Source organism: Crocodylus siamensis, chromosome 1, assembly GCF_052110815.1.
Source record: "Crocodylus siamensis isolate JL-2025a chromosome 1, ASM5211081v1, whole genome shotgun sequence".
Taxonomy (NCBI): Eukaryota; Metazoa; Chordata; order Crocodylia; family Crocodylidae; genus Crocodylus; species Crocodylus siamensis.
Genome location: NC_143395.1, coordinates 95465614 through 95489071, shown reverse-complemented (window position 1 = coordinate 95489071; position 23458 = coordinate 95465614). Strand labels below are relative to the sequence as shown.

At 39.7% G+C, this 23458-nt stretch overlaps 2 protein-coding genes across 2 annotated transcripts in view; one reads left to right on the top strand and one right to left on the bottom strand.

Annotated features, from left to right (window-relative positions):
• TRAPPC3L (trafficking protein particle complex subunit 3L) overlaps nt 1–23458 on the top strand; it is a 29691-nt gene that overhangs the window by 4671 nt on the left and 1562 nt on the right. The window contains exons 3-4 of the mRNA XM_090031891.1: nt 1302–1399; nt 4860–4959. Of these exons, the coding sequence (XP_089888017.1) occupies nt 1302–1399; nt 4860–4959 (198 nt within the window). The remainder of the gene's footprint in view (nt 1–1301; nt 1400–4859; nt 4960–23458) is intronic.
• On the bottom strand, nt 15079–22652 carry CALHM5 (calcium homeostasis modulator family member 5). Its single transcript, XM_090031433.1, has 2 exons — nt 22001–22652; nt 15079–17261 (listed from the first exon to the last, which is right to left on the bottom strand). The coding sequence occupies exons 1-2, from the start codon at nt 22538–22540 to the stop codon at nt 16872–16874; spliced, it is 930 nt and encodes a 309-aa protein (XP_089887559.1). The 5' UTR covers nt 22541–22652; the 3' UTR covers nt 15079–16871.

Genomic DNA, 23458 nt, shown 5'->3' with positions numbered 1-23458 from the left:
TGCCACCAAATTTTTGAAACTCTGGAGAGCCCTGGGGGCTGGTTGACACAACCCCATACATTAGATTATTTTAGCATGCGGGATCACCCCACAGCCAGGTTGCACCCATGGACTGACTTCATGTGCAAAATCCAGCCGCTGTATCCAGTCCATAGACTAACCCCATTGGCAAGAGGCAGCCAGCAGACCCACCCTGTATCACTGTTCTGGCCCTTGAAGGCAGAATGTTGTGTACCACTGATTTAGCAAGCCAGGGTCCCCTTTTCTAGTGTAGACAAATCCTCCAGGTTTAATCTGCTATTCCTGAATACACTTAATGATTTATTCTTGGCTAATGCATGCAATAATTTATGTGCCTGTTGATTGGACTGAAGTCTTTTTTAGAAGAAAGTGGAATTAGTGGCAGGACAGAGCTTTGCTTAAAATTGGAAATAATGTACTTAATTATGTGGCAGAAATAAAGTAAGGATACACAAATACACTAGATCCTTTTCATGAATTGATAAGCAAGACTAATGCCAAGCATTCAGGTTTCTGAGTAGTAACTGAGGCAGTGAAACAATTGAAGTCTTTACAGCAGTCGCCCCATATTTTCATGAATCTGGTGGCACAGTATACTAGGAGTGGAATATTAATAATAAAAAAGTAAAAATAAGGCTTCTTATTAGACTGTTGAAAGAAACAGAAAAGAATATGGGACGTATTCTGTGCTTTGCTGATGTGTAGGCATTTACACCCATGTAAAGCATGGCAAAATGATTGTAAATGAAACTGCTGCCATTCTGAACGTACAGTTTTTTACATCCACTTTGCACAGATGTTAAATATAGAAAATTAGATTCAATGTGCCTTTATTACTGCAATTTAATTTAACCATTTACATTGGTGCCCCTGATGTAATAGACCTGAATTGTTTCACTGCCTCAGTTACTATTCACAACCAGAATGCTTGGCATTAGCCTTGCATGTACTTTTTTGTATTATAATTCTTCTGCATTCTGGGATTCACATGTGCTTCTATAAACATAAGAAACAGGGGTGGGGGGTGGGGATCAGTCTTGTTCCTAATATTTCTATCAGTCAACAATATTTGTATGTAAAGTTCCTTTGTGAGACTAAAGTATAAGTGAGGGATATCAGTAAAGTAAATCTAGATCTGACCCTGGCTCTCTCTGTCCATAGACAAAAATATCTTAGAAATATACAAGTTGGGTTTCATTAGAATATAGCTTAAAAAGAGATATATATGTTTGAACCTAGTTTGTGCCTTTCTATGCCACATTTTTCCCTTCATTTGGCAGAGCAGAGAACTCTTTGTGCTCACCTATGGGGCTTTGGTAGCCCAGCTGTGTAAAGATTATGAGAAGGATGAAGATGTGAACAAATATTTAGACAGAATGTAAGTATCAAGTTTATTCTGCTTATATTTTCAGCCTAACAAAAAGTGACATCCATGTAACTGCATATACTTCTCCAACCTTATATTCTATTTATCTTGTGTGTACCAGCACTGTGTTTAAGGTCACATGAAGTACAAAACAAGGCAGTCTTTAAACTTTAAGGAGCTTACAATATAAATATTATCACAACTGCCAGAAGAGCTCAACAGAAGAACTCTTTGTCCATGGGAAGATTCCTAGAACACGTCTTCCTCTTAACTGAATCCCTTCAGTGATTAGTTCCATGGACATCCTAGCAAATCAGTCAAATGTCAGGCTTTCCACCAAAGCAATGAATTTTAAACAGGTGAGCTCTTTGCAGCAAGGACTATCTGGCCCATGACTGAGGATCCTGGACATTACTACAAAAGAATTAATAAAAAGTAATATTATAGAAGATAGGCAGGGAACATATTTTGAATGGGTTAAAAGTATTTGCACAGCACCAGATTCTAAGGGCTTAACTATACATTTTCTATGACCAGTCTGTGACCTCCACTGAGAAACATGCTTTTCCCACTTGCTCCTACTCAGTGTGCACTGCATCCCGGAAATGAGTCAGTGTCGTTTTGAGCAAGATCTGTTCCTACGACACACTGCTCTAAGATGGTTTTTTTGCTTTGCATCTGAGATTTGGGGCATCCCTAGGGAAGTGAATGGGCAGGGTAGAGCTCTCAGCCATGGTCCTAGCACTAAAGAGATGGTGTCGACAAGTCCTTAGAGTGAAGTGTATCCATTCAGAAAGAAGAAGGAACATGCCACATGGCCTACATGTCCAATCAAAGCATCTCACATTCTGAATCAAATAAGCTGCTGAACAAATTACAGAGAAGTGCCTGTTCACAGAAACTGTTCATGTGTTCATCAGTTTGAGAAAAATTATGATTTACTCACAAGGAGAAACAAGACAGAACACCTGGAATCAGTTTGTTTGGGTTGGTTTTTTTTTGCCAAATCACACATTTTGGGATATTCTGTACATGTTCCTTTCAGGTTCTATGGCAAAAATTGGGAAATGCTCAGCTTGTAAGGTAAGGAGTAGTGTATTGCTCCTCTCCTACTATATAAGCTGTTTCTCTAAGGTTTTGCTTTTTTTCCCTGTTTGATAAACACAGTTCCATATTCTTCCCTGCTAATATACCATTGACTGGTTTAGAGTTACACAACTTAGCCACCTGAGCTACTCTCATTTACTTCTTTGTTTATGCAAGACTATAGTAAAAGGAAGAGATGTTCTAAGTTCAGTACAGTATATAGACATAGCTATTATGACAGCTAAGGCTGTCAGGTTTCCACTATAGCAGCTTGTCACTTCAGTTTACCTAATGGTTAAAAATAAAAATAAACTGAGCACTCTCTCATGTTGGTCACATACATATTTTAATAAAAGCTAATGAAATATTTATCAGTGAAGCTAATGTTGAAACTAAGGCAATAAATAAATATTTCATGATTTGCTGGTGAATCATACAGTGTTATTTTGAACTTCAGCCTTTCAAAAAGCAGCTCTGGAATACATTGTTGACTTCTTGTCATAAGCCTTAATATGAAATCAGTAACTTCAGTGGACTGGGTAAAGCCGGTAATGAACAGGAAAAATTTCAGAAACAATTAGTGTTTACAATTAGTGTAAATGGAAAAAAAACATTTCTGAATTTGACCTAGTTGCTAGTATTTACATGCATGTCAGCATCATACACTTTTCATCTTCCGAAGTCTAAAAATTATTTACCATGACAAAAATATTTATGGAACATCTCAGTATTTAAAAGCCAATTATATCTTCCTAGTGCTAACAGTGGATGCTTAGGGACCTAATATACACCACTTCTCGTTCCAGGGTTAGCATGAGCAGAGTGCTACCTGGGTCTGTCTAGACCTGCCCTCAAAGACACAGTGGTTGCATCTACACATGCAATTAATATGTAGCCATGAACTCTAGTGCAGTTTGCCCAAGAGTTTATTGCTCCCAGACGCAGTGTTTACATGTGTGCCCAGAACCGCAGCACGTTGAACCGGGGTGAAGCAGCCCTGCCTGGCAGGGGGTCCGGGGGAGCAGCCTGCCAGCCCAGGGCTGATCTGCCCCATCTCAACATGTTGTGGAGAGGCTGGCTGGGGCACTAGGTGCTGCAGTGTGGGGGCTAGCTGGCACTGTAGCACCCTCATGCCCAGCCAGCCCTGGTCACCATCTACATATGCGTTTTGGCACACATAATTACTCTGCTGTAGGATAGTACCTATCCCAGACAGCACTATCCTACAGTGGAGTTAATTAATTTACTGCACCCTAATACAGACCCACATGTAGATGGTGATGTTTCACTGAAGAGCTAATTAGTCGATATTGCAGTAAAGTACATGTGTAGATGCACCCAGTTTTTTGCAGAAGCTGTGTGCCAACAATGATTAGCATCCTTTTTGGGGGGGTGGTAGGTAAAAGGGAAGGAGTGTGCTAGGAAGAGAAAAAAAGAAAGAAGGCACTAAAAAGGAGAAGGCAGGACAAAAGAAAAATAGCTGCAGAGGAGTGGGAGAGGTACACGTTGGTGAAGAGGAGCAAATGCTGGAATGGCGGGGCTCGCTCACCTCATGTTAGAGGTTATTTCAGAGAGATTTGAGGGGGGGCATGATCTCTGCAACTTGAGATTTCCATGCCAGGTAGGTGAGCCAAGTTTCCCATGCTAAGATGGATTCTGGAACCACCTAGAGATCAACCTAAAAAATAAGTTACGTGACCTAGTAGGGAAGTCTCCTTTTTTCCTTCCCTGACAGAGGCCTTACCGGAGATGGATTTATAATTTTATAAGGCTGTTATTAAAGTATTAAGTCATTTGTATCACAGAAAGTAAAGGTTCTGAGAGCTCCAAAGGAATGAACAGTGTGCAGTGGGCTAGAACAGCACTGTTCTTGTAACAAATGATTGTAATAAATAGTAGCGTATTGCTACAGCTTAAACAAAATACAACACTTCTCTCTGAAAAACAGAGTGCAAATGTCTCCTAAAAGCTTCCAAAGTATGCAGGCTGGGCTTAGTGAGTCACAGAAGCAAAAGACTAGCATGTGGAACTAGTATATCCCTATAAGGGGCTCAGCATAAAAACCTAAATAGAAGCAATCAAAATGTAACTCCACTTGAGAAATTGTCCAGGAAAAAATGCAAACATGAACCACTGTAAAACACTGCCAACTGAGCACAGGGAGAGGGGTGTTGGTATTTATTTTCTATTTTTCTTTTTAAAAAATGCTTATCAAAATCTAAAATAGGCCAAATTCATCCCAAATAAATGTCATAGGTAAAATATGGATCAATATAGAGACTATCCATTGCTTTGCCAAATATTGATGGCAATTATGTCATTACATTCTCAGTCAGCTAAAGTGCTTATTTAGTTTTTGCACATAATTTTCTTTTCTTTGCCTCAGGGGATATGGCATTGGCATAAGACTCATTGAAGACTTTTTAGCTCGTTCAGCTGTGAGGAAGTGCCATAGCTATTCGGAAATTGCAGACATGATTGCACAGGTAAGTAAGAGTAAAATCAAATAGACTTGGTATTCCTTTGTGTTCTTATTGTCTGGCCTTTTCTCCTCTCCAACCTTTTTTCATCTCCAAGGCCACATCTACATAAGACACTTATTGTGCAGTAGCTCATTACTGCTGCACAATAGTGTTGTCAGGCATGAGCCGTGATGCGATGCTACTGCATAGTAGTAATGAGCTATTGCACAGTAGTAGCCAGTTACTGCGCAGTAAGCATCACTAGGCAACCATGCCAGAATGCTACTGTGCATTAACACCCATTACTGCACAATCATTTAGTACTTGGTTATGCAAGTACTAAATGACTGCGCAGCAACAACTGCAGTCAGCATCCCGTGTAGACGTGGCCCAAGAGAGGTTAATTTATCAGCTGCTTAAATCTCCTGTCACATGTGAAGGTGCTATAAAGCAGAAGGGCAAGAGAACATGTCATCTTCCACATTAACAAATGCTCCAGGTGGCAGGCAAATATCTTGTTTTAGAGCTTACTCTCATCTAACAGCACTCCGACTTAAGCCTGCTCTCAACTACAGGAGACTGTTCTTTGCTTTATTGAGCATTCAGAGCCCTTCAGTGGTATATGTATGGTTTCAAACCATATGTGACACTATAATTCTGCTGTACAACAAGAGAATAATACAGTTCTATGCCAGTAGTCGGCAATGTTTTGTGGTAGTGGACTAGCATGACATACCTGGCTCAGGTCTGAGGTGGGCTGGCTTTAGAACCTGGCTGCTGCTATGGCTGCTACTGCCACTGCTTTTTCCTGCTGCCCAGCAGAGGCCTGGTTGAAACTCTCCACTGCCCAGCTATGGCATGGCACAACACCCTGCCACTAAATGCTGCCAAGACCCCTGCAGGCCAACCTGTAGGCCATAGGTTGTAGACCCCTGTACTTGAATACATCTAACCATTTAACTTTCAGAAGGAATCTTCCTATGCAGCCCATGTTTTATATACCTTCTGATGACTAACAGATTAGTAAGGGCCTAGATATACTTTCACTGACCTTATCCTGGTATAAGGCTGGGCACATAACGTAACTTGCTGGACACTGATATAGATTTATCCTGGGAAAAATAAAAGTAAAACAACACTTGTGTAAGTTACCCTGGCGTAGGTGCCATCAGTCCCAAAGTCTGCTAAGTACAACAGCTTCCCCACCACCTAGTAGCACAATGCTATAATGGCACCTACTGCAGAAGCAACCTTCAGAAAGTTGGTTTTATGTCCTCTGTAGGACTTATACTGCTGTACAAAACCAGTGCAAGTTATACCAGTGTTAATGTGATGTTTGTCCAGATCCTGGAGTTAAGATGCTAGAGGAGACACAAGAACAGTTATTTTATTTCAAGCCAGACTCTTGAAGGCCAAAAATAAAATATAGGCACTATTCAGTCAATATTATTGCATCTAGATTATTAAGTTAAAATCACAATAGTAAAATTAAGACAAAGGACTCATCATTAACCATAAGAGTGGTTGAAATGTCTACGTGAAGTGGGATGATAATCAGATAAGGCTTATGTGAGTACAGCGAGCTGCACGTAGTTTTATGAACACACTGCTTTTTATACTCCATCTGGCTGAGATGGGCAAGAAGCCTAACCACTTGACCAACAGTATAAAATGTGGGAAGTTCATTCTGCGTCTTTCTGGGATGCTTCCAAGGGCAGATTAGGATCTCAACAGAGCATAAATGAAGGTAGATGCCCTGGTGATTCCTTTCTGAGTATGCTTAGAAAACCAAAATATTGAAGTGGGGATGGCCGACCTTGGTACGTGTGACACAAGTGGCATGGTTAGGCTTTCTATGTGGCATGTGGCAGCTTGGGGCACATGACAGATAGGGCAGAAAGCAGGGCAGCAGATCAGCAGGGGAAAGAGATTGGAGTGGCAGTCAGGAAAGGTGCAAGGATAATTTATGATGCCTGTCAGAAAGGTTGGTCCCCAGTGACATAAGGAATCTAAATGTCCAACTAGGTTGGTAGCTTTCCTCCAGGTGGATTAGGATTGCATGTAGAGATTTATGGGCCAAAAAAGCTGTATATGTGCCCCTTGGCAGCACATACAGATGTGACCTAAAGAGCATTTTAGTAATTACAGATCTGTACTACGTATTTTACTGACATGCTGGGATGTACAGCACAGGCATATATAGAACTTCACTGACTTCTCCTTCAAGACAATAAGATGTTAACAAGTCCGCTGAAAGAACAGTGTGACTAAATGGCCACATATGTGCTGCTGTATGGTAACATTATTGAAAATGAACCCGGTGACAGTAACTAGTAATTCCTAGTAATGGGTAATTCCTACTTTTGCTGTTATATTTTTTAACTAATTGGATACATGGGGTGGGGGCGAAGGAGTGGGGGAGAGAGAAAAACACAATGTCCTACAGCTTTTATCTGCTTCTGTAAGGTGGTCTTGACTGAAACCTCTGAACTGAACCAGTTAATTCAGGTTTTTTTATTTCTATTTTATTATTTGGGGAAGTAGATGTGTATGCTTGTCACAGTTATGACTGCTTTTAATCACAGTAGTTAAATAATGTACATTTAAGAACTGGGAACAGGACTCATTCACCTAGGATAAGTTCCCAGGCTACAGTGACTTAACTTTCCTCCTTTATCTGCTGTCCATCCAACCGATTTTTTAAAAATTCAGTAAAGGGCAATATACACAAACTGCACAAGTTAGTACATTACGTTTTCATGTGTACCCAGGTTCGCAGCACAATGAGCTGGATTGGAGCAGCCCCAGCTGGCAGGGGGTCCCAGGGCATCAGCCTAACAGCCCAGGGCTGTTCCTCCCCCAACCCCCCGCCCTCAGCTCAACATGCGGTGGAGGGACTGGCTGGGGTGTGATGGTGCTTTGGTGTGAGGCTAGCCAGCAGGCAGCTGCTGTATTGAAGCACCCTTGTACCCCAGCCAGCTGTGGCAGCATCTAAATGTGCACTACTGCAGCATTTTTTACTCTGCAGCAGGATAGTACTTGTAAATATTGCTGAGGAGTAAACTAGTTTACTCTAACCTAATAGGGGCACACATGTAGATGCTGAAATATTTACTGCACAGCTAATTAGTCTACTTTACAGTAAACATCTCATGTAGATGCACCCTAAATGTATCTCATTACCTAACCACCTAGGAAAGGAAAAGGTAACATAAATGTGCATTGGGTAGTAAGAGCTCGTTCATTACAATATTTCAAATAGAAGGCAGGGTAGTGATATGCCTTCTGCCTGACTTCAGGCTGACATGGCCCTCCTCATGAATATGCCAAATAAATAAATTCCAGACTTTCCTAAGCTTGTGGTGTAAAGCTGTAAATTCACTTTTAAATTTGAACAGGTCCAGAAATTTTGTGCTGGCTTTTTGAGAAATGAATTGCCTCCATCGTCACTTATTCTATGCACACACTGTGATCCACTGGTGCAACTGCAGGCCAGGTTCTTGGTGCAGCAACCAGAGCCCTCCCTGTAATGTTAGTAAGCACAAACCCTATGTTTCATGAAGACGCTACCAGTGGTCAGCAATGAAGGGAGGAGAGTTGTGAAGTCTTTCATATCTGTGTCTAGATCTCACTGTTCAGAATATATTCAAAACTCAGAACGAAGTGTGTAGGAACTCCCAGAAAAGCCAAGCTAAAGCAGAGAAATTTTCTGAAATGACAATAGCTATTGAATGCAAGACAGAATAATGTCCACCAATAACTAGCGTTGCAATTATTGTATTCAAAATGGCTTCTTTCTTTTAAGGAATAAGGCCAGGCTGATGCATCATATTTTTCCCTTGTTTTTCCTCTCTTCTTTTGTGTGTTTATATAGATGTACTTTCCATTGTTTTCACATGTTAGTACTAGACATTAGATGATTTTTCTAGTTGTGCTAGATGTTTGAAGTTCTCAACAGTCCTCACTATTTAAAAGGGCCTAACTTATTCTCTCCTTGTTTTGTTCTGCAGTGCAGTTGATTGAACACAAATAATAGCAGAGAAAGGCTACCTTTGGGAACAAGACTACCCCCCCCACCGCCATTTTCCTCTTGTTACTATTTTCAGCAAGCTAGAAAGAGTCTTTTAGTGAAAGCATCCATAGTTCTATTGCCTTTATGGAACAACAATATGATTCAGTAGCTGGAAGCTATTTCTGAATCTTTGACAAAACAATTTAGCTTTTGAAATTTAACCATCAAATTTCTTAAACTGGGAATTCTTCAGAGAAACAGAACTAAGGATTTTTGCATAATGCATGTGAAAAAATAAATGGCAATAAAGGAAATAATTTAAGATAAACACAGGCAGGTTTAAGCTTCTGGCATTACCAATTTATGTAAGTTAATTTCTCATCTCGTTATCAGACTGACTGGTACTTGGCAGATTATTAAATACTTTGGGCACTTACACACATACAGAGAGGCTGCTCTGATGCACTGTAAATCCAGCACATTGGAGCGGACTTGATTAATTAAGTCTGCTGGTGTGCAGAAATTAACCCACTGCAGCATTACATGTATCAGCATCCCCACACTGGAAAATGGTAGCAGGGTGCTTTGAACTAAAGCTTGTTGAACGAACTTTAGTTCAAAACACCCTGCTACCAGTTTTTCATCATGGGGACGCTGACACACATGACACTTGGACCCTTTTAATTAGCGCAGCTTGCTAATTAAAGTACCCACCTCGCTGCCTCCTGGAGCACATCTATAAATGCCCCTAATTTCCCTTTTTAACCTCATTGGTCATAAAACTAAATTAGGGTAATGATTATGATGCTTAAATCATGGGCAAAAATGTAATGGGGTGGAAGACTGATGTTTTTGGATCTCTTCAACATTGTTCACTTATCACCGTTTTCAGGTGTGATTCTCTTGTCCTGTGGGTTAAAGTGAGCAGCTGTATTGAGAAAACATTTTGTAACTCTATGATTCTGATTCTGCAGTCCTTTGGAAACCAGAACACTTGTTCAGTTGCAGAAGTTATGTGTAACATTGCCATGAAACCAGTCTAGTCATTCAGAAACTCAGGTTCTGAGAATTTATACACTAATGCAGTGGGACCAAAATAAAGCAATGATCAGCCACAGTAAACACTTCCTCAATTTGTTCCCATACTGTTAAGTAAATTCCCACATAGCAGGTCCTGTGACTTGCTGTGGAATAGGGAAAAAAGAGGTAATAACCCTGATTAAAACCACTCACTTTTCTAAAAATCCAATGGATGTTCCATTCACTGACCGGTCAGAAAGAGAGTGGGGAAACAGCTGTAGAAACATATTAGAAACAGGGATGAGCTGAGGAGGCAATGTTCAAGTCTGGATCCAGGTCCACATTAGGTTTAGATGAGGCTTAGAATTTTAGTCTACGGATTAATTAGGACTCATTCTAAAATGCAGCAAGCTCTCCATGGGAGATTTTGTTCTATATTCTCCAAGATCACCAATCCACTAAAATTTCCAGTGTCATGGGCCACATGCAAACCAATTCTAAAAAACTCCATCTAATTTTAGTTTCAGCACAGACCAACGCTCTGACCGGCCCCTTGAAAAGCAGAGATTATTTTGCTAACTCAGGGATCACTAGCCATTCTGGCCACCTCCCTTCCTCCTCTTGATGTGACCCCTAAATTGCAAGTTGAAAGAGGGAGTGGATGGAACCGTGATCAGTTCTTCTACCAAAAGTCCTATGCTGAAAGATAAACACTTGAAATCACAGTGGTAGCCTTCTGTAAGCCTATCAATGCTTGGAAAATATTCCTTTCAGACCCCAGGGGAATGGCAAAAGTGTACATGAAAGGTTGCTGTGCTTAGTAGTGGGCAGTAAATTGAAAAGTAAAGTGCTGTACTGCAAGCAGAAATGAGACGTCTGTAAATCTATGAAATCAGTGGTGACTTGCCAAGGCCTTTAGAGTATCACATTATATCTAAACAGTGTTTATGGAAAAGTGCTCTAGAAGAATAAAACTATGCTAGGAAAAAATGCTATTTTTGGCCAGCATGGTTGCTAGTGGAATAGGAAAGATACTTCTTAGCAGTTTAATTTTGGGGTACTGAGAATTGTATTATCCGATCAAAATTCTGATTTCTATGTCTGGGTGTTTTATCTCATCCATTCTTTAATTTGGATCCATCACTTATATGTGCAATGCATTGTGTGGTGCTAGGAAAAAAATTGCCAGTTGACTTATAATGGGAATGCTGTTAAATATCAAAGAAAACTAGTGGCCCTATTAGTATTTTATCTGCGTACATGTCTAAGATACTCAGTACAGTTGTTTCCAAGCACCTTATAAATGCTAATTAATTTAGTTTTGCTGTATGACATTTATTGGCCTTCGGTTGGCTTCCACACAAGAAAGATAATAATATATGTTCCTTCATGGGAACAGCACTGTTAAATCCATCAATATTTGGCAGGTGCTACAGCAAGGGGGGGGCATATAAGTGCCTCAGTAGATACTGGTGTTACCTACCTGTTTCAGATATATGGGGATAGGATAAAGAGGTTAAGGACCAGCTTTTCAAAACACTCCATTCAGTTTACTTCCCTTCAGGTACAGGTGCCAAAACCTGCTCCTCATGAAGGAGGTCTGGATAAAGAGCTATTCCTCTTTCCTCAGGTGACCTCCTTTTACCCTCAGAGGAGCTAGATTAGAAAGGTTCAAGAACTGTGTGGCCAGTCATAATTTGCAATGACAATAAAGTCCATTTCTTAGCTGTTGTTTGAATTTCTTTAAATATATTTTCTTATTCACAGCTTAACATCCAGTATAGTTATCCTGAAGGGTTAGACATTTCCAATTTCCAGTTTTAATTCTTGCAGTTTTACCTTAAATGAATTTGTACTCCTTTCATGGTTTTGCATAGTTTCCATGTGAGTTCTGCCTTGCACAGGAAATTTTAACAATAGACTTTGGAAAGCAATAGACCTAATAGTCTAATGTGAAGCGCAGCTGAAACTAAATGGAAAGCATATGAGCACTTAGCACACTTAACTACTTATTTTCCTCAGTAACAGAAATCTTGATAATGCAGGGTGGGCATAGTAAAATTCTCATATTTAAATGAGAAAAAGATGTTCTTATTAGAGAGAGAATTTATTAGAAAACTAAGGGATGCAGCAAGTAGTAGGAGTCTTAGGTGGGAATTCTTTTTAATTTTTTGTCTTCTTTTGAAAATTATGATTAATGCAGATTCTAAATTTTCCATAAGAAAATTTGTAAGATCAAAGTTTTATTCTGGTTTTGAATATGGTCAGCATCAACAATTTCTGCATTCACTTGAGCTAGAACAAGACCTAATGGGAGCTGTAATTTGTTTGCCTTATGACCCACGTCCTACTGGGCTAAGTTCCCCAGGTAGTCTATCTTTCACAATGGACAGTGATCTCTTGTGCTTTGCTTGAACCACTAAAGTACATCATGGGAGTCCTATGACCACAATGCATTGTGGTAGACATAGTTTTATGGGGACATCAGCCCATAGGGATTGATACGAGGATAAACTGTGTGAATTACAACTCACATGGCAGGGTGGCACCATACAGTAACTCATTCAGAAAGGCCTTCTTAGGTGACAACTTGCTTCATCAGATGCTAGAGCAAATCTGACCTGTAGAACTACGTCTTCTGGCCCATGGGACGGCCCACTAGTTGGAAATTTGGTTTTGGGAGGAGTGGCAATGACCATGGCTCCAGAAACTGTGGCAACTAACACTGCCATCACCAAATTGTGAGCCCCACAGGCTAGATGACACAGCTCTGTGCCTATGGATCCAGCCCACGCACTGGCTTCATGCACCAGAACTGGCCCTTCACAACTTCTCCAGCCTGCAGGGCCAGATGGGTTTGGTACCTTTGCCATAGACTGTACCTGAAAGATGTTTGTCTTGCTGGTTCTTAAAAACTCCATTGAAAGATATCCCAGGACCTACTGAGAAAGTGGCTCCCATGCTTAGCTATCCTTTTAATTAAGATTTTCCTAACATTTAATCTAAATCATCTCTGCTATGAATTAAGCAAGTTATCCCCACTCAGTCCAGGAAAAAAAAAATCACTATCAGTGATCTAGGGCAGGGTGATCAAGCCCTGGCCACTGTTTCAGAACAGCATCCCAGGATGCTCCACATCCTTACTCTCCGGTATTCAGAATCTCCTCCCTGCCAGCTCTTTGGCACATCTCTGCCCAGGGAACTGAAATTGCTAGTTACACATCTGATTACTATCCCCTTTTATAACAATCATTTACATGTTGGAAGACGGTTACCAATATCCTTTCTCAAGGTATGTCTATATAACTTAACAGTATAGTGTGCAGATATTTGAGCTACCTCTATTTGAGCCAGCTTAGGTACTAGAAGCAGTATAGCTGTATTGGTGCAGTACTTTTCCCAGGGTAATTAGACATAATGAAATATAGAAATGTCATGTTGTTGCAGCTGTACAATTTCCACAATTTGAACTAGCTCATTCAGAGTAAGTTGGTATCTCTTCACATCATTGCATTGTGCAGTGCAGGCTACCTTCAGTTTTCTCGTGGGACATGTTTTCAGACAACCTTGTTGCTTTCCTCTGAACTCTTTCCAATTTTTTTTGTGTGCATTTTTTAGTACAGTGCCCCAAACTGGACCCCATCCTCCATTTGAGGCCTCACCCACACAGTTGCAAAATATTGCAACTGAAAAATTTAGCTTAGAGACAACATTAATAAAAGCAGAGTCTGTGGTATCTGTTGGAAGGAATGTTTACAGGATGCATGCCAGATAAATTTTAATTGAAAACATAAGGTCAAACTGAGAGGCACTCAACTGATTTTCTATAAAAGGTTCCAAACATCCATATGACAATTTAAATTAAACTGAAGATGCTTTGGAAGAAAAGTATAGGAAAAGCTATACAGATCCTTGGACTACAACTAATAAGGGATGTAGGCACTGACAAATTAAGCACCTCAATGCCTGATTTTTAGGCATCTGGCCCCTAACATGGAATCTGGAACCCCATGTAGGGTACTTTGGCTTCCTAAGGAGTGCATCTGAGAATGGGATCCCAAAAAGAGAGCTTGCTGTAGGCAACAGGAGACAATGTACATAAGTAATACATGCCTATCCACCTGCAGAGCTTAGGTCCCTGAGTCAGATCTCCATGGAGGTGCCTTCATCCAGCTGGGATCCAAAGCCTAGAATCCTCTTCTGAGAGCAGGCATCTATATATCTGCAATTTGAAAGAGTGCCTGGCAGGGGCACTGATGGAAGTGATCATCTTTTGTATAAAGTCATGCCTGGTCTCTTTTAGCCTTAAATTCTGTGAATCTATGAAGCCATTTGGAATAAGGATACTTGAATGAGGGCCAGTACTGATTTCTTTAGTGCATAACTGCATATCTGTCTTATTCCACATTGTGCATGTATATGGGGGGAGTATGGATTATTCAGTACTCAGCTTACAGAACATCCAGAAAACAAAAGCTGCTGAAATTTGAACAAAGATTTGTTTCACCTTGGGTTTCTAATCTGACTATGACCATTAGGTCTGTGGCCTGTTGTATTTACTAATACAAAGCTCCCATCAGTAAAAATGGGTGTTTTCCTTGAGGGAAGATTGAATAGAACTAAGTCAACTGTTTTCAGCAAATAATTCATTAAATGAATGTATACCTCTTTTTCTTCATCAGGAATTATTCACCAAAAAATGAAAATGAAAAAACCCACACAAAGACAGAGAGAGAGGGAAAAAAACTCAAGTGTATCTATAAAGAGTAATCATATCCTTCTGAAATTTTGTTTTACTAAGCTAAACAGCTCAGGCTCTAATAGTCTCCTCTCAGAATATAGTTTCCTGTATTCATCCTAATAATCCTTTCTTTCAGGTGTTGCAGTTTAACTTCCTCCTTTTCTAGTACATAGATGGCAAGCACACAAATGGGGTCTTACAATGTCTTGTACAACAGCACTAACCCTTTCCTATTTCTATTAAAAATACCCTGAAAAATAGGTATACTTTTGGCATATGCTTCCATACAGGTGTCTCAAAATTTCTCTTTCAATGAGTATTTTGGCCAGTAAACATGATTGCATGAATGTTTATGGAAAGTAAATAAAACATAAGTATCAAAATGAATTTGTAGATTTGTAGTTGTTGTATGAATGAACATTTCTTCTTTCATAATTTTCTGCAGTATTCATTTGACTCTACACCTGAGAAAGGCTAAAAGACCATGATGTACAGTAATTGTTTTGCATATTTTGCTAGGACTATATTCTTTACACTGTAATTCATTGAAAAGTGCATCCCTTTAAAAACATTCTTTATGCCCATAGAATTTAGTTCTGGACAATGAAGGAATAAGGCCTAAATGTGAATGCCAGCTCTACTTCAGCTGAGTGTCTAGTGTGCTTGGGCATGTGGCTTTGCTTCATGAGTGATGGGGCATCCTTAGCTTTTCCCACTATTGGTGGTACCAGTGAATATTGCCAATAAAGGACGGGCATATAATGGGTCTTCACACAAGATGAGGATAATCAATTTCAGTTCTGCCTCAAAATTGAAAAACTTATGTGAAAGATTATTAACCCAACAAGTATTCTAATTTTCTAATTTCTATTCCACAATTATAAATAAAAATCCTAAATGGATCCCAAATAGATCTCATGCATGTATACACTCCTGGATATAATAGCACAGGAAATAAAACAAACAAATAATAGGCATCTTTTTGCAGTGAGCACAGTGAATACATTTGCTGTAAATAGATTAAAAGGATATACAACATTAGCTCATTGTTAAAATAATCTGATTTAATGAACTGTGTAGATATACAGTCAGGCAGATTCATGGTAAAAAGCTATGGAGAAGTCTGCCAGTTACCCAAAGGATTTACCCCAAAGGAGCTTAGTAGCTGCCTTTACCATTTTTTAATGTCTTAACCTGGAGCTATAAAACTTTGTGGCAGCATGCATGGGATGAATCTCATAGGCTTGTGATAAACTACAGGGTCATGTGATAAAATACATTTTTCACAGACCTTGGTTCTATGGTCATGTCACCTGCACTCTGCCTGCAAATTCATCTCTGCCCAAGCTGATTCTAAAAACTGTGAGCTGCTTGCTAGACACTAGTATAACTTAAACAAATTACCCCAATACAAAAGCATTTCCTTTTTTCTCTCAAAATATGGTATTTCCTTTCAGACTGTTGGTCGTATGCTGGCTGAAATCCCAGACAAACCACATCTTGCAGTCTTAGAGCAGCAACAGATTTAATTCCTAGCAACTGAGAATCAGACATGGCTATAAATGGGAACCCTCATGCCATAGCAAGGGAAGCTTCCCAGATTTCCAGTGGGAAATAATGCACTATTAAAATACATGTTATAACAATAACATATTATTAAAATATATGAGCTTACAATAATCGCTTTGTTTGTGTGATACTTATATGCTATATATTTTACACAGAAAATTGTCCCATTTGTCTGTTGCACAAGCTAGCTCATGGAAATCTATGCTGAGTCCTTTATATTTTTAGTGCCTGATGAAAAACCCATTAAAGTTAATGGAATTATTGTCACTGACACCAGTGAGTTTTGTATTAGGACTCTGAAACACAGAACTTAAATTTGTCTGTATTTCTTAAACCGGCATATAATTAGGAAGAGGAATTGGGGAAAAAGAAAATAACTGTAGAGGAATAGATCCCAATATTAACAAAATAGAAGTATTAAAACAAATAAAAATATGCAATGTTGGCAAGCGGCATATAATTAGGAAGAGGAATTGGGGAAAAAGAAAATAACTGTAGAGGAATAGATCCCAATATTAACAAAATAGAAGTATTAAAACAAATAAAAATATGCAATGTTGGCAAGCTATTAAAAAGGCTGAAAACAGCCATCAACTATGGGATTTCTCGTCCATCTACAAAATCAAGCATGGTCTCTCTTTCCTCTCTTATATCTTTTTGGCCATCTTCAACCAGTCTATGAATGGTGCTGTAATGCTGCTCACTACTGTTAAAAGAATAGAGCTGAGAAGCATCTTCCCATGCCTGAAACGTTGGCATGGGAAAAGCTTCTGGTTCTTTGGTCTCAAAAAAACTCTTCAGGTTTCGTTCACTGAGCTTGGTGGCATAGAGCTGAAAAATTTGATCCAATTGCTCTTTCTCCTTCTCTATGTAGATCCTCCAGAACTTCATTTGGAGGTGGCTGATTTTGGACTGGCAACTGGCACAGCATGTAGTTAATAGAGATAAAAGAGCCGTGGCGACTATCACAAACCACCCCAGAATCTGGAAAAGAAAAGAAATAGGTTCCAAGTTGAAAAATCAAAATTTCACTTAGATTAGGAATGTCCGACTGTTGTGCTTATGGACAAGAGAAATAGCAGCACCCAGAAAAATTTAATAATTTAGGCTAAACCAGGCAGGACACTTGCATAACAACACCAGTTGGTGACCAGACACAGCTCAAAGTCTTTCAGAGAAGCATAGCTATGACTATTCTGTAGTGGCCACCATTCTAGCTTCACATTAGGGTACAACAGGGAGCCCTGATGCCTTCCAGGGTTAGCACTGGAACACCATAATGAAGGAATCCTTTAAAATGCCACCCTGCTCTACCTTTGGCTTTATTGGGCATATAAGTGGACTTGGATACCTAAGTTTGATTCTAACCCCCGCTGTTCAAGTCTTGAAAATCCATTACGGTATCTACTTATGTAGCATGCAGGCATCTCAGCTGTAAGACTGCGTGACAAAAAAGTAATGAGGAGGAGGAAGGAAATGCACATACGTTTTTGCATTAACTGTCTTCAAGGGACTCGAGCAGCAGAGTAGAATAGAATTGCAGTCAGGCACCTATGTTCACTTACATGCCTAATAGTTAGAAAAACACTAGCCTAATATTACATGCCTAATAGTTAGAAAAACACTAGTATTTTTGACTCAGCCACCATGTAGCTGTAAAAATGTGTTTAATTTAAAGTGGCTCTGATTGTCCCAGGTCATGACTCAGATCAAAATGGGAGCAGCACAGCCTTTTACAGAGGTAGACTTTCCAAGCTGTATTGCTGCTCCTCTGCTAGTAGGTGGCCACGGACAGCGCACAGCTTGACAGGTGTTTCTAGAATGGATTGCAGTTAAATCACCCAGGAAAAACTGTTAGCACATTTTATCTGGTATATGTCACATGTACTGGAAGCAGGACAAGGGTGTGAACACCTTTAGGACTCTGGCATAAAAGGCTTTCTCCCAGAAAAGTGCAACATCTGTTTACAGCACACTGTGAACTTCTTTTATCCAAAACACAGATCAATAAAGTATATCTTTTTTCATTCATATGGTACCCCAAGTCCTACTGAAGTTAATGGAAGTTCAAACAAACAAAGAATATGCAGTATGTGGAGATCAAGAAGTTTGAATTCCTTATAGATTGTATTTTGTTTTAGATGTTGTAGATGGATTGATTTGTTATTGTTATTACAGTAATGCACAAAAATGCTTTTGGAGATAAAGTGTTTGGTACCATCTATAAAGCAAAGGTTATAATTGAAATAGACAAAGCAGGAAAAGAGCAATTATAAATTATATTACCTCATTTTAAAGGAGGAAAACCCAGGCATGAAGAGATTATGTGGGTTGTCAAAGGTCACATGGGAAATCAGGGCATGTCCAGATAAGCGTGGTTGTGCAGTAAGTGGCACCGGAAACACGTTTGCAGTGCCCCATTCTGCAAAGTCTGGTGTTCACCACACTACAAGAGCATGCTGCCCAAGCATGCACTGCACTGGTTTATTTTTTCTGCGGGTATCCAAGGGTCAAAGAAAACTGCAGGAAAAAGAAAATGGCACAGTGCACACTCAGACAGCAGGCGCTGCTGAAAAGCAGAGCTGGGACACTTGGAGCTGTGCTGCAGCTGCCGGCCAGGCTCTGCATGGCAGAATCACTGTGGCTGCGGCCCCAGGAGGCTCCCAGGACCCCAGCTAAGGCTACTGGGGGTAGCACTGTGCTGGCCCCAGCCTCCCCTACCCCACCTACCCGGGTAACTTGCCAAATACCAAATTGTGCATGGCACAGCCATTCCCCGGGGACAAGTAGTTGTAGCATAAGGTGTGCCACTGCTACTTGGCCCTGGGAAACCAACCATCTAAGCACATCTGGATGTGCCATCAGTGGCAGAGTCATGAACTAAATGCAAAACATTCTGCCCCCTTTGCATAATTTAACATATGAGTTGAAATTTTAAATCAAAATGAGGAAGCAAAGCATTATTTGTTTGCAAATGAAGTGACCCCTGCAGTCTTATTTCTATCCAACCATCTCTTTCAATAGGTTAGAGAGACTTGTCAAAGCTTAAGCTGAGGATATTTTTTCATAAAAATATGAAGGAACAGTGCAATATATTTGAAATTTCTGACTACATATTATTACACCAAAAAGAAGTATATCATCAGAGGTGGGTAGGAAATAATTTTCCAATTCCCTGAAAACGTCACCTATCCTAAATTGAGATGAAAAAGTTGAAATTGCAAAATACTGTCACACAGTAGTCACCCAGAAAAAAATTGTGCACCAGGCCAATTGAATAATTTAATTCTGACAACTTTTAATTGTTGTCAGAACTCAATGTTTAATGTTTTATTATAATTTAACTACAATTTAAAAGTAAAATGAAAAGCAATTAAGTGGATTTTTTTCCCCCAAATGTTTTGAATCAGAAGATTCAAATCAGTAGATCTCAGGTGGTCTATTCCCACAAACTTTTCTGGTTTTTATGAATCAGTGGTCTCTCAAAAAATTCCTGACCAGATCTTTTTATTACCTCCAGCACTTCTAGTCCTTGTGTTAGGGTGGTGGCGGAAGTGCTATCACACAGTTCCTTGAAGACATTTGGACCAGAGACCAGAATGAAACCCAGTTCTGTATTGATGCTCAAAAGGCCCAAAGCTGAATCAGTTCAATCTTCACAGGCTGGTCTAAGCTGCACAGATTGAACCATAAGCAAGTGAACAGACTTTCGCTTTTCGTTCCAGAAATGCAGCCACATGCTTGCAGTGGCCCAGGTCAGAAGCCAGGGGGCAGTAGGGCATGCCTCCTGCTCTGCTGGAGCAGACAGATTGGTCCAAGGCTAGCCCGCCCACCCTGCAAAGCATTCTGGGATGCTGAGGGACGGTGAGTTAACTTGAATCTGGAGGAGATCTGGGACAGAAGTTTAATAAACCATTTTAACCTAAATCAATTAAGTCTGATATTACATCCATCCAGGTTTATTTTAAACCAGTTTCGGCTATTTTGAAAGTGGTTTACGTGCACTGAATTTGTAACTGTTCTGTTACAAATTAGAACTGATTTCCAATTATTTATACTGGTTTTTGTGTAATTTCTGACCCTTGCCATAGAACTGGTCAGAACATTTCAGAAACATTTTACTTTACAGACCTAGTTTTTGAAGCAAATGTTTTACAGTAACCTGTCAGTTGCAACAGTTTGTCAGGCATGTTCTGAGAAAGAGATTTACTTTGGTGTTTACGATATTGACTGCTGTGGGTTCAGACCCTGCTCGACCTTATTTGCTTTGATTTGGGATGAAAAACTGAACTCTGATTTAAGCAAAGCAGGATTTGAACGTGGTTCCTCTACGTACCAAGCCAGTGTTCTAACCAGCTATATGCAACCAAATGACTCAGCTGACACAATTTCTCTTTGCAGAAGTGCTTTGCTTTCATTTCATAGTGGAAAGAACCTAAATTTCACATACACAGTAACTTGTGGAATTGAATGTTTGTCCTCTGCACAGCACTAATAGAACTGATAGGAAGGACTATAGCTTGTCATGTATGAACTTCTGCATTGGTATTCAAAAATTAACACGTAACATCTGTTATCTACTACAGAGTTTCCTTATAGAAGTAAGAGAATCAAAGAACAAATTTTGACTTGTGACTTGTCTGGAAAACTTTAGAGAGTGGCATTGAAGAATAGTGTCATTTTGATTAGTTTCTCAGCAGGCTTATACCAGCTGTTAGCATTCCACACCTAATTTTTTTCTGTATTATCCATCCTTTTCATACCTCATGTGCTTCCTTCTCTCAATAGGAGTGCTGCACTTCTGTGATTTATGTGCTCACACACTACTAGACTTGAGTTTGCCCAGTTGATTTTTATTATTTCCCACAAATACTCAAGTATTTTTTTAAACAAGAAGTCACTCCCATGCAACCCAAACATGTAGTGCACTAGGACCTGAAAAAAACAACCACCTGATTCTAGGACATGAAACAGTTATACTCAAATACAGTTGCTGCATGATAATCATTTGTTGACACTGCAGAGTCATGCAGTATCCTGACTGTCATCTTTCTCCAATTTCCTGTGGACTGCTTTGCTGTCTCTTTAGTTTACTTTGATTCCTTTTCTCTCAGTTTTCTGACATCACTAAGCAACACAAAAATGTAAAATATGGTTGTGAGATGTGAATAATATATCTTTGCAGGTTTTTGTTATTTCATTATAGATCTAGTTTCCTTCATACTATACAAACATTTTAGAAAGCAGTCAAACTAAATAGACATTTTTCATTACTTGAGAGGAAGGAAATGCAAAAATAGACAAGTGATATAAACAGTGAACAGGAAATTAGATGCTTAAAAATTGTTTTTGTATTAGGCAGATGGTATTAGGCAGATCACACAGCCTGTTTGGAAAAATTGTACCTTGCTTTTAGTATTAATATACAAGTTGTTTTTGTAACATGGATAAGACTACTTCTGTCTTCTCTATCAAAATCTGTTCTTCTCACAAGAATTACCCTCTCTCCCTAGGATCTGATAGTTTTACTCACCCTGCCGTTAGGGAGACTGCTGTGGAAGTAGGCAACAACTCAGCATCGGTCAGAAGATTAGAGCCTTCCTCTCACTTATTCCACTTTCTTTTGTTTTGTTCTACCAGCATTCTGGTCACCATCTTATGCAGATAAATGAGACAATTAATACAAATCACAGAGAAAAAAGTTATTACTCTATTTTCCTTACCTGAGACTGTGCTTGAAGTGTCAGTTTTAGTTCCTCACTCTCTGCAAAGGACATGGTGGTTTTGCCACAGACTACTTTGTACAGCTCTTCCCAGCACTTGACAGATTTATTCTTGCAAAGCACATTTAAGTACCCAGGATTTTGTAAGCCACTCATGGCACATTCATAAAAAGTCCCATTGAGCAAAGCCACAGAAAGCCACATCACTGGGGCTATCAGGGCATGTAAGGTGATTTGTCCAAAGACATAAAAGAAACGGCAGCTGTTCCCTTTGGGGAATATTTTCCTGGGGTTCAAAAAGCAACCTGTGAAGAGTTTCCAGGTCCTGCTATTCAGGAAATACCCAATGACTAGCAACACCAAGGCTGGGGCAAAGAGAAATACCAAGCCATACGTGAAGTTTTCACTGCTGCAGGGGCACTTGAAAGCAACAACAGAAAATGCGCGTTCACTTCCCACTGTCAGTAGAGCCATAAAACTGTAGCCAATGGCAGTTTTCTGGTTAATAAGGAATTTCAGAATTGTTTGTATACCATCCATGTTTGCTGGCCACTAAAGATAAAAAAAATTAAAACAAAACAAAAGAGGAAATGAGCCTTTGTCTGTTGTGCAGCAATTTGAAGCCGTGTTTTAGGGAGGAGCTCTTCAGAAGAAAAATATGCTGCTGGTCTGTCTGGCTTAGTGCAGCCTCAATGAAGTGATGATGTCACTGTAAATCCTTCCTTGTGAAATAACACCCAGATGAGAGTATCCACTGGCAAAGTAGATGCTAGATAGCTACAAGGATTATTATATTTTTACAGTGATCTTCATTATAAGCTGTGATGAAAACAATGCCTCCCTCTCAAATAAGCTGTCAGTCTCAGTTATTAACCCCATTGTTTGACTACAGCTTCAAATCAGAAAACAGCAGACACCCACATTTATTTGCCCCAGTTCTTGAGCTACAATCCTCAGCAACTGCAGAAATATATTTGCCTGAGTTATATTCCAGGGCTTGTCTCTATCAGTGCCGCATTTGGTCAAGAGGTGAATTAACATGCTCTGTCCATGCCATGCCCCCCCAAATCTTATAGGTACACTCCAGACCTGGAAGTTCACCAGTGGTGACAATCCAGGTTCATTGACTGTGCTCAGTTTACAGTGGTGCTTTTATACCAAAAAACAACTGAGTAAAAGCAATGAAGGTGGTGGGGGAATCTATACCACTCTAATGCAATACCTTGGGATCCAGAGAAGCCTAGATTGTATGCTGTATGTATTTTATGCTGGACACAGCATAAATTGAGGTGTTCAATGAGCCCTGATTTTCTTTAATAAGCAGAACAATGGACTGTGGTGTCTAAAAGCCTCTTTGCAACAGAAAAAGGGCTCTTTTATTTTTCTGCAGTAAAAAAAAGCAAAAACTCAGAGCTCAGATTTTTAAAGTCATGCTAGGAGTCTCTATAGGGGTGCCTT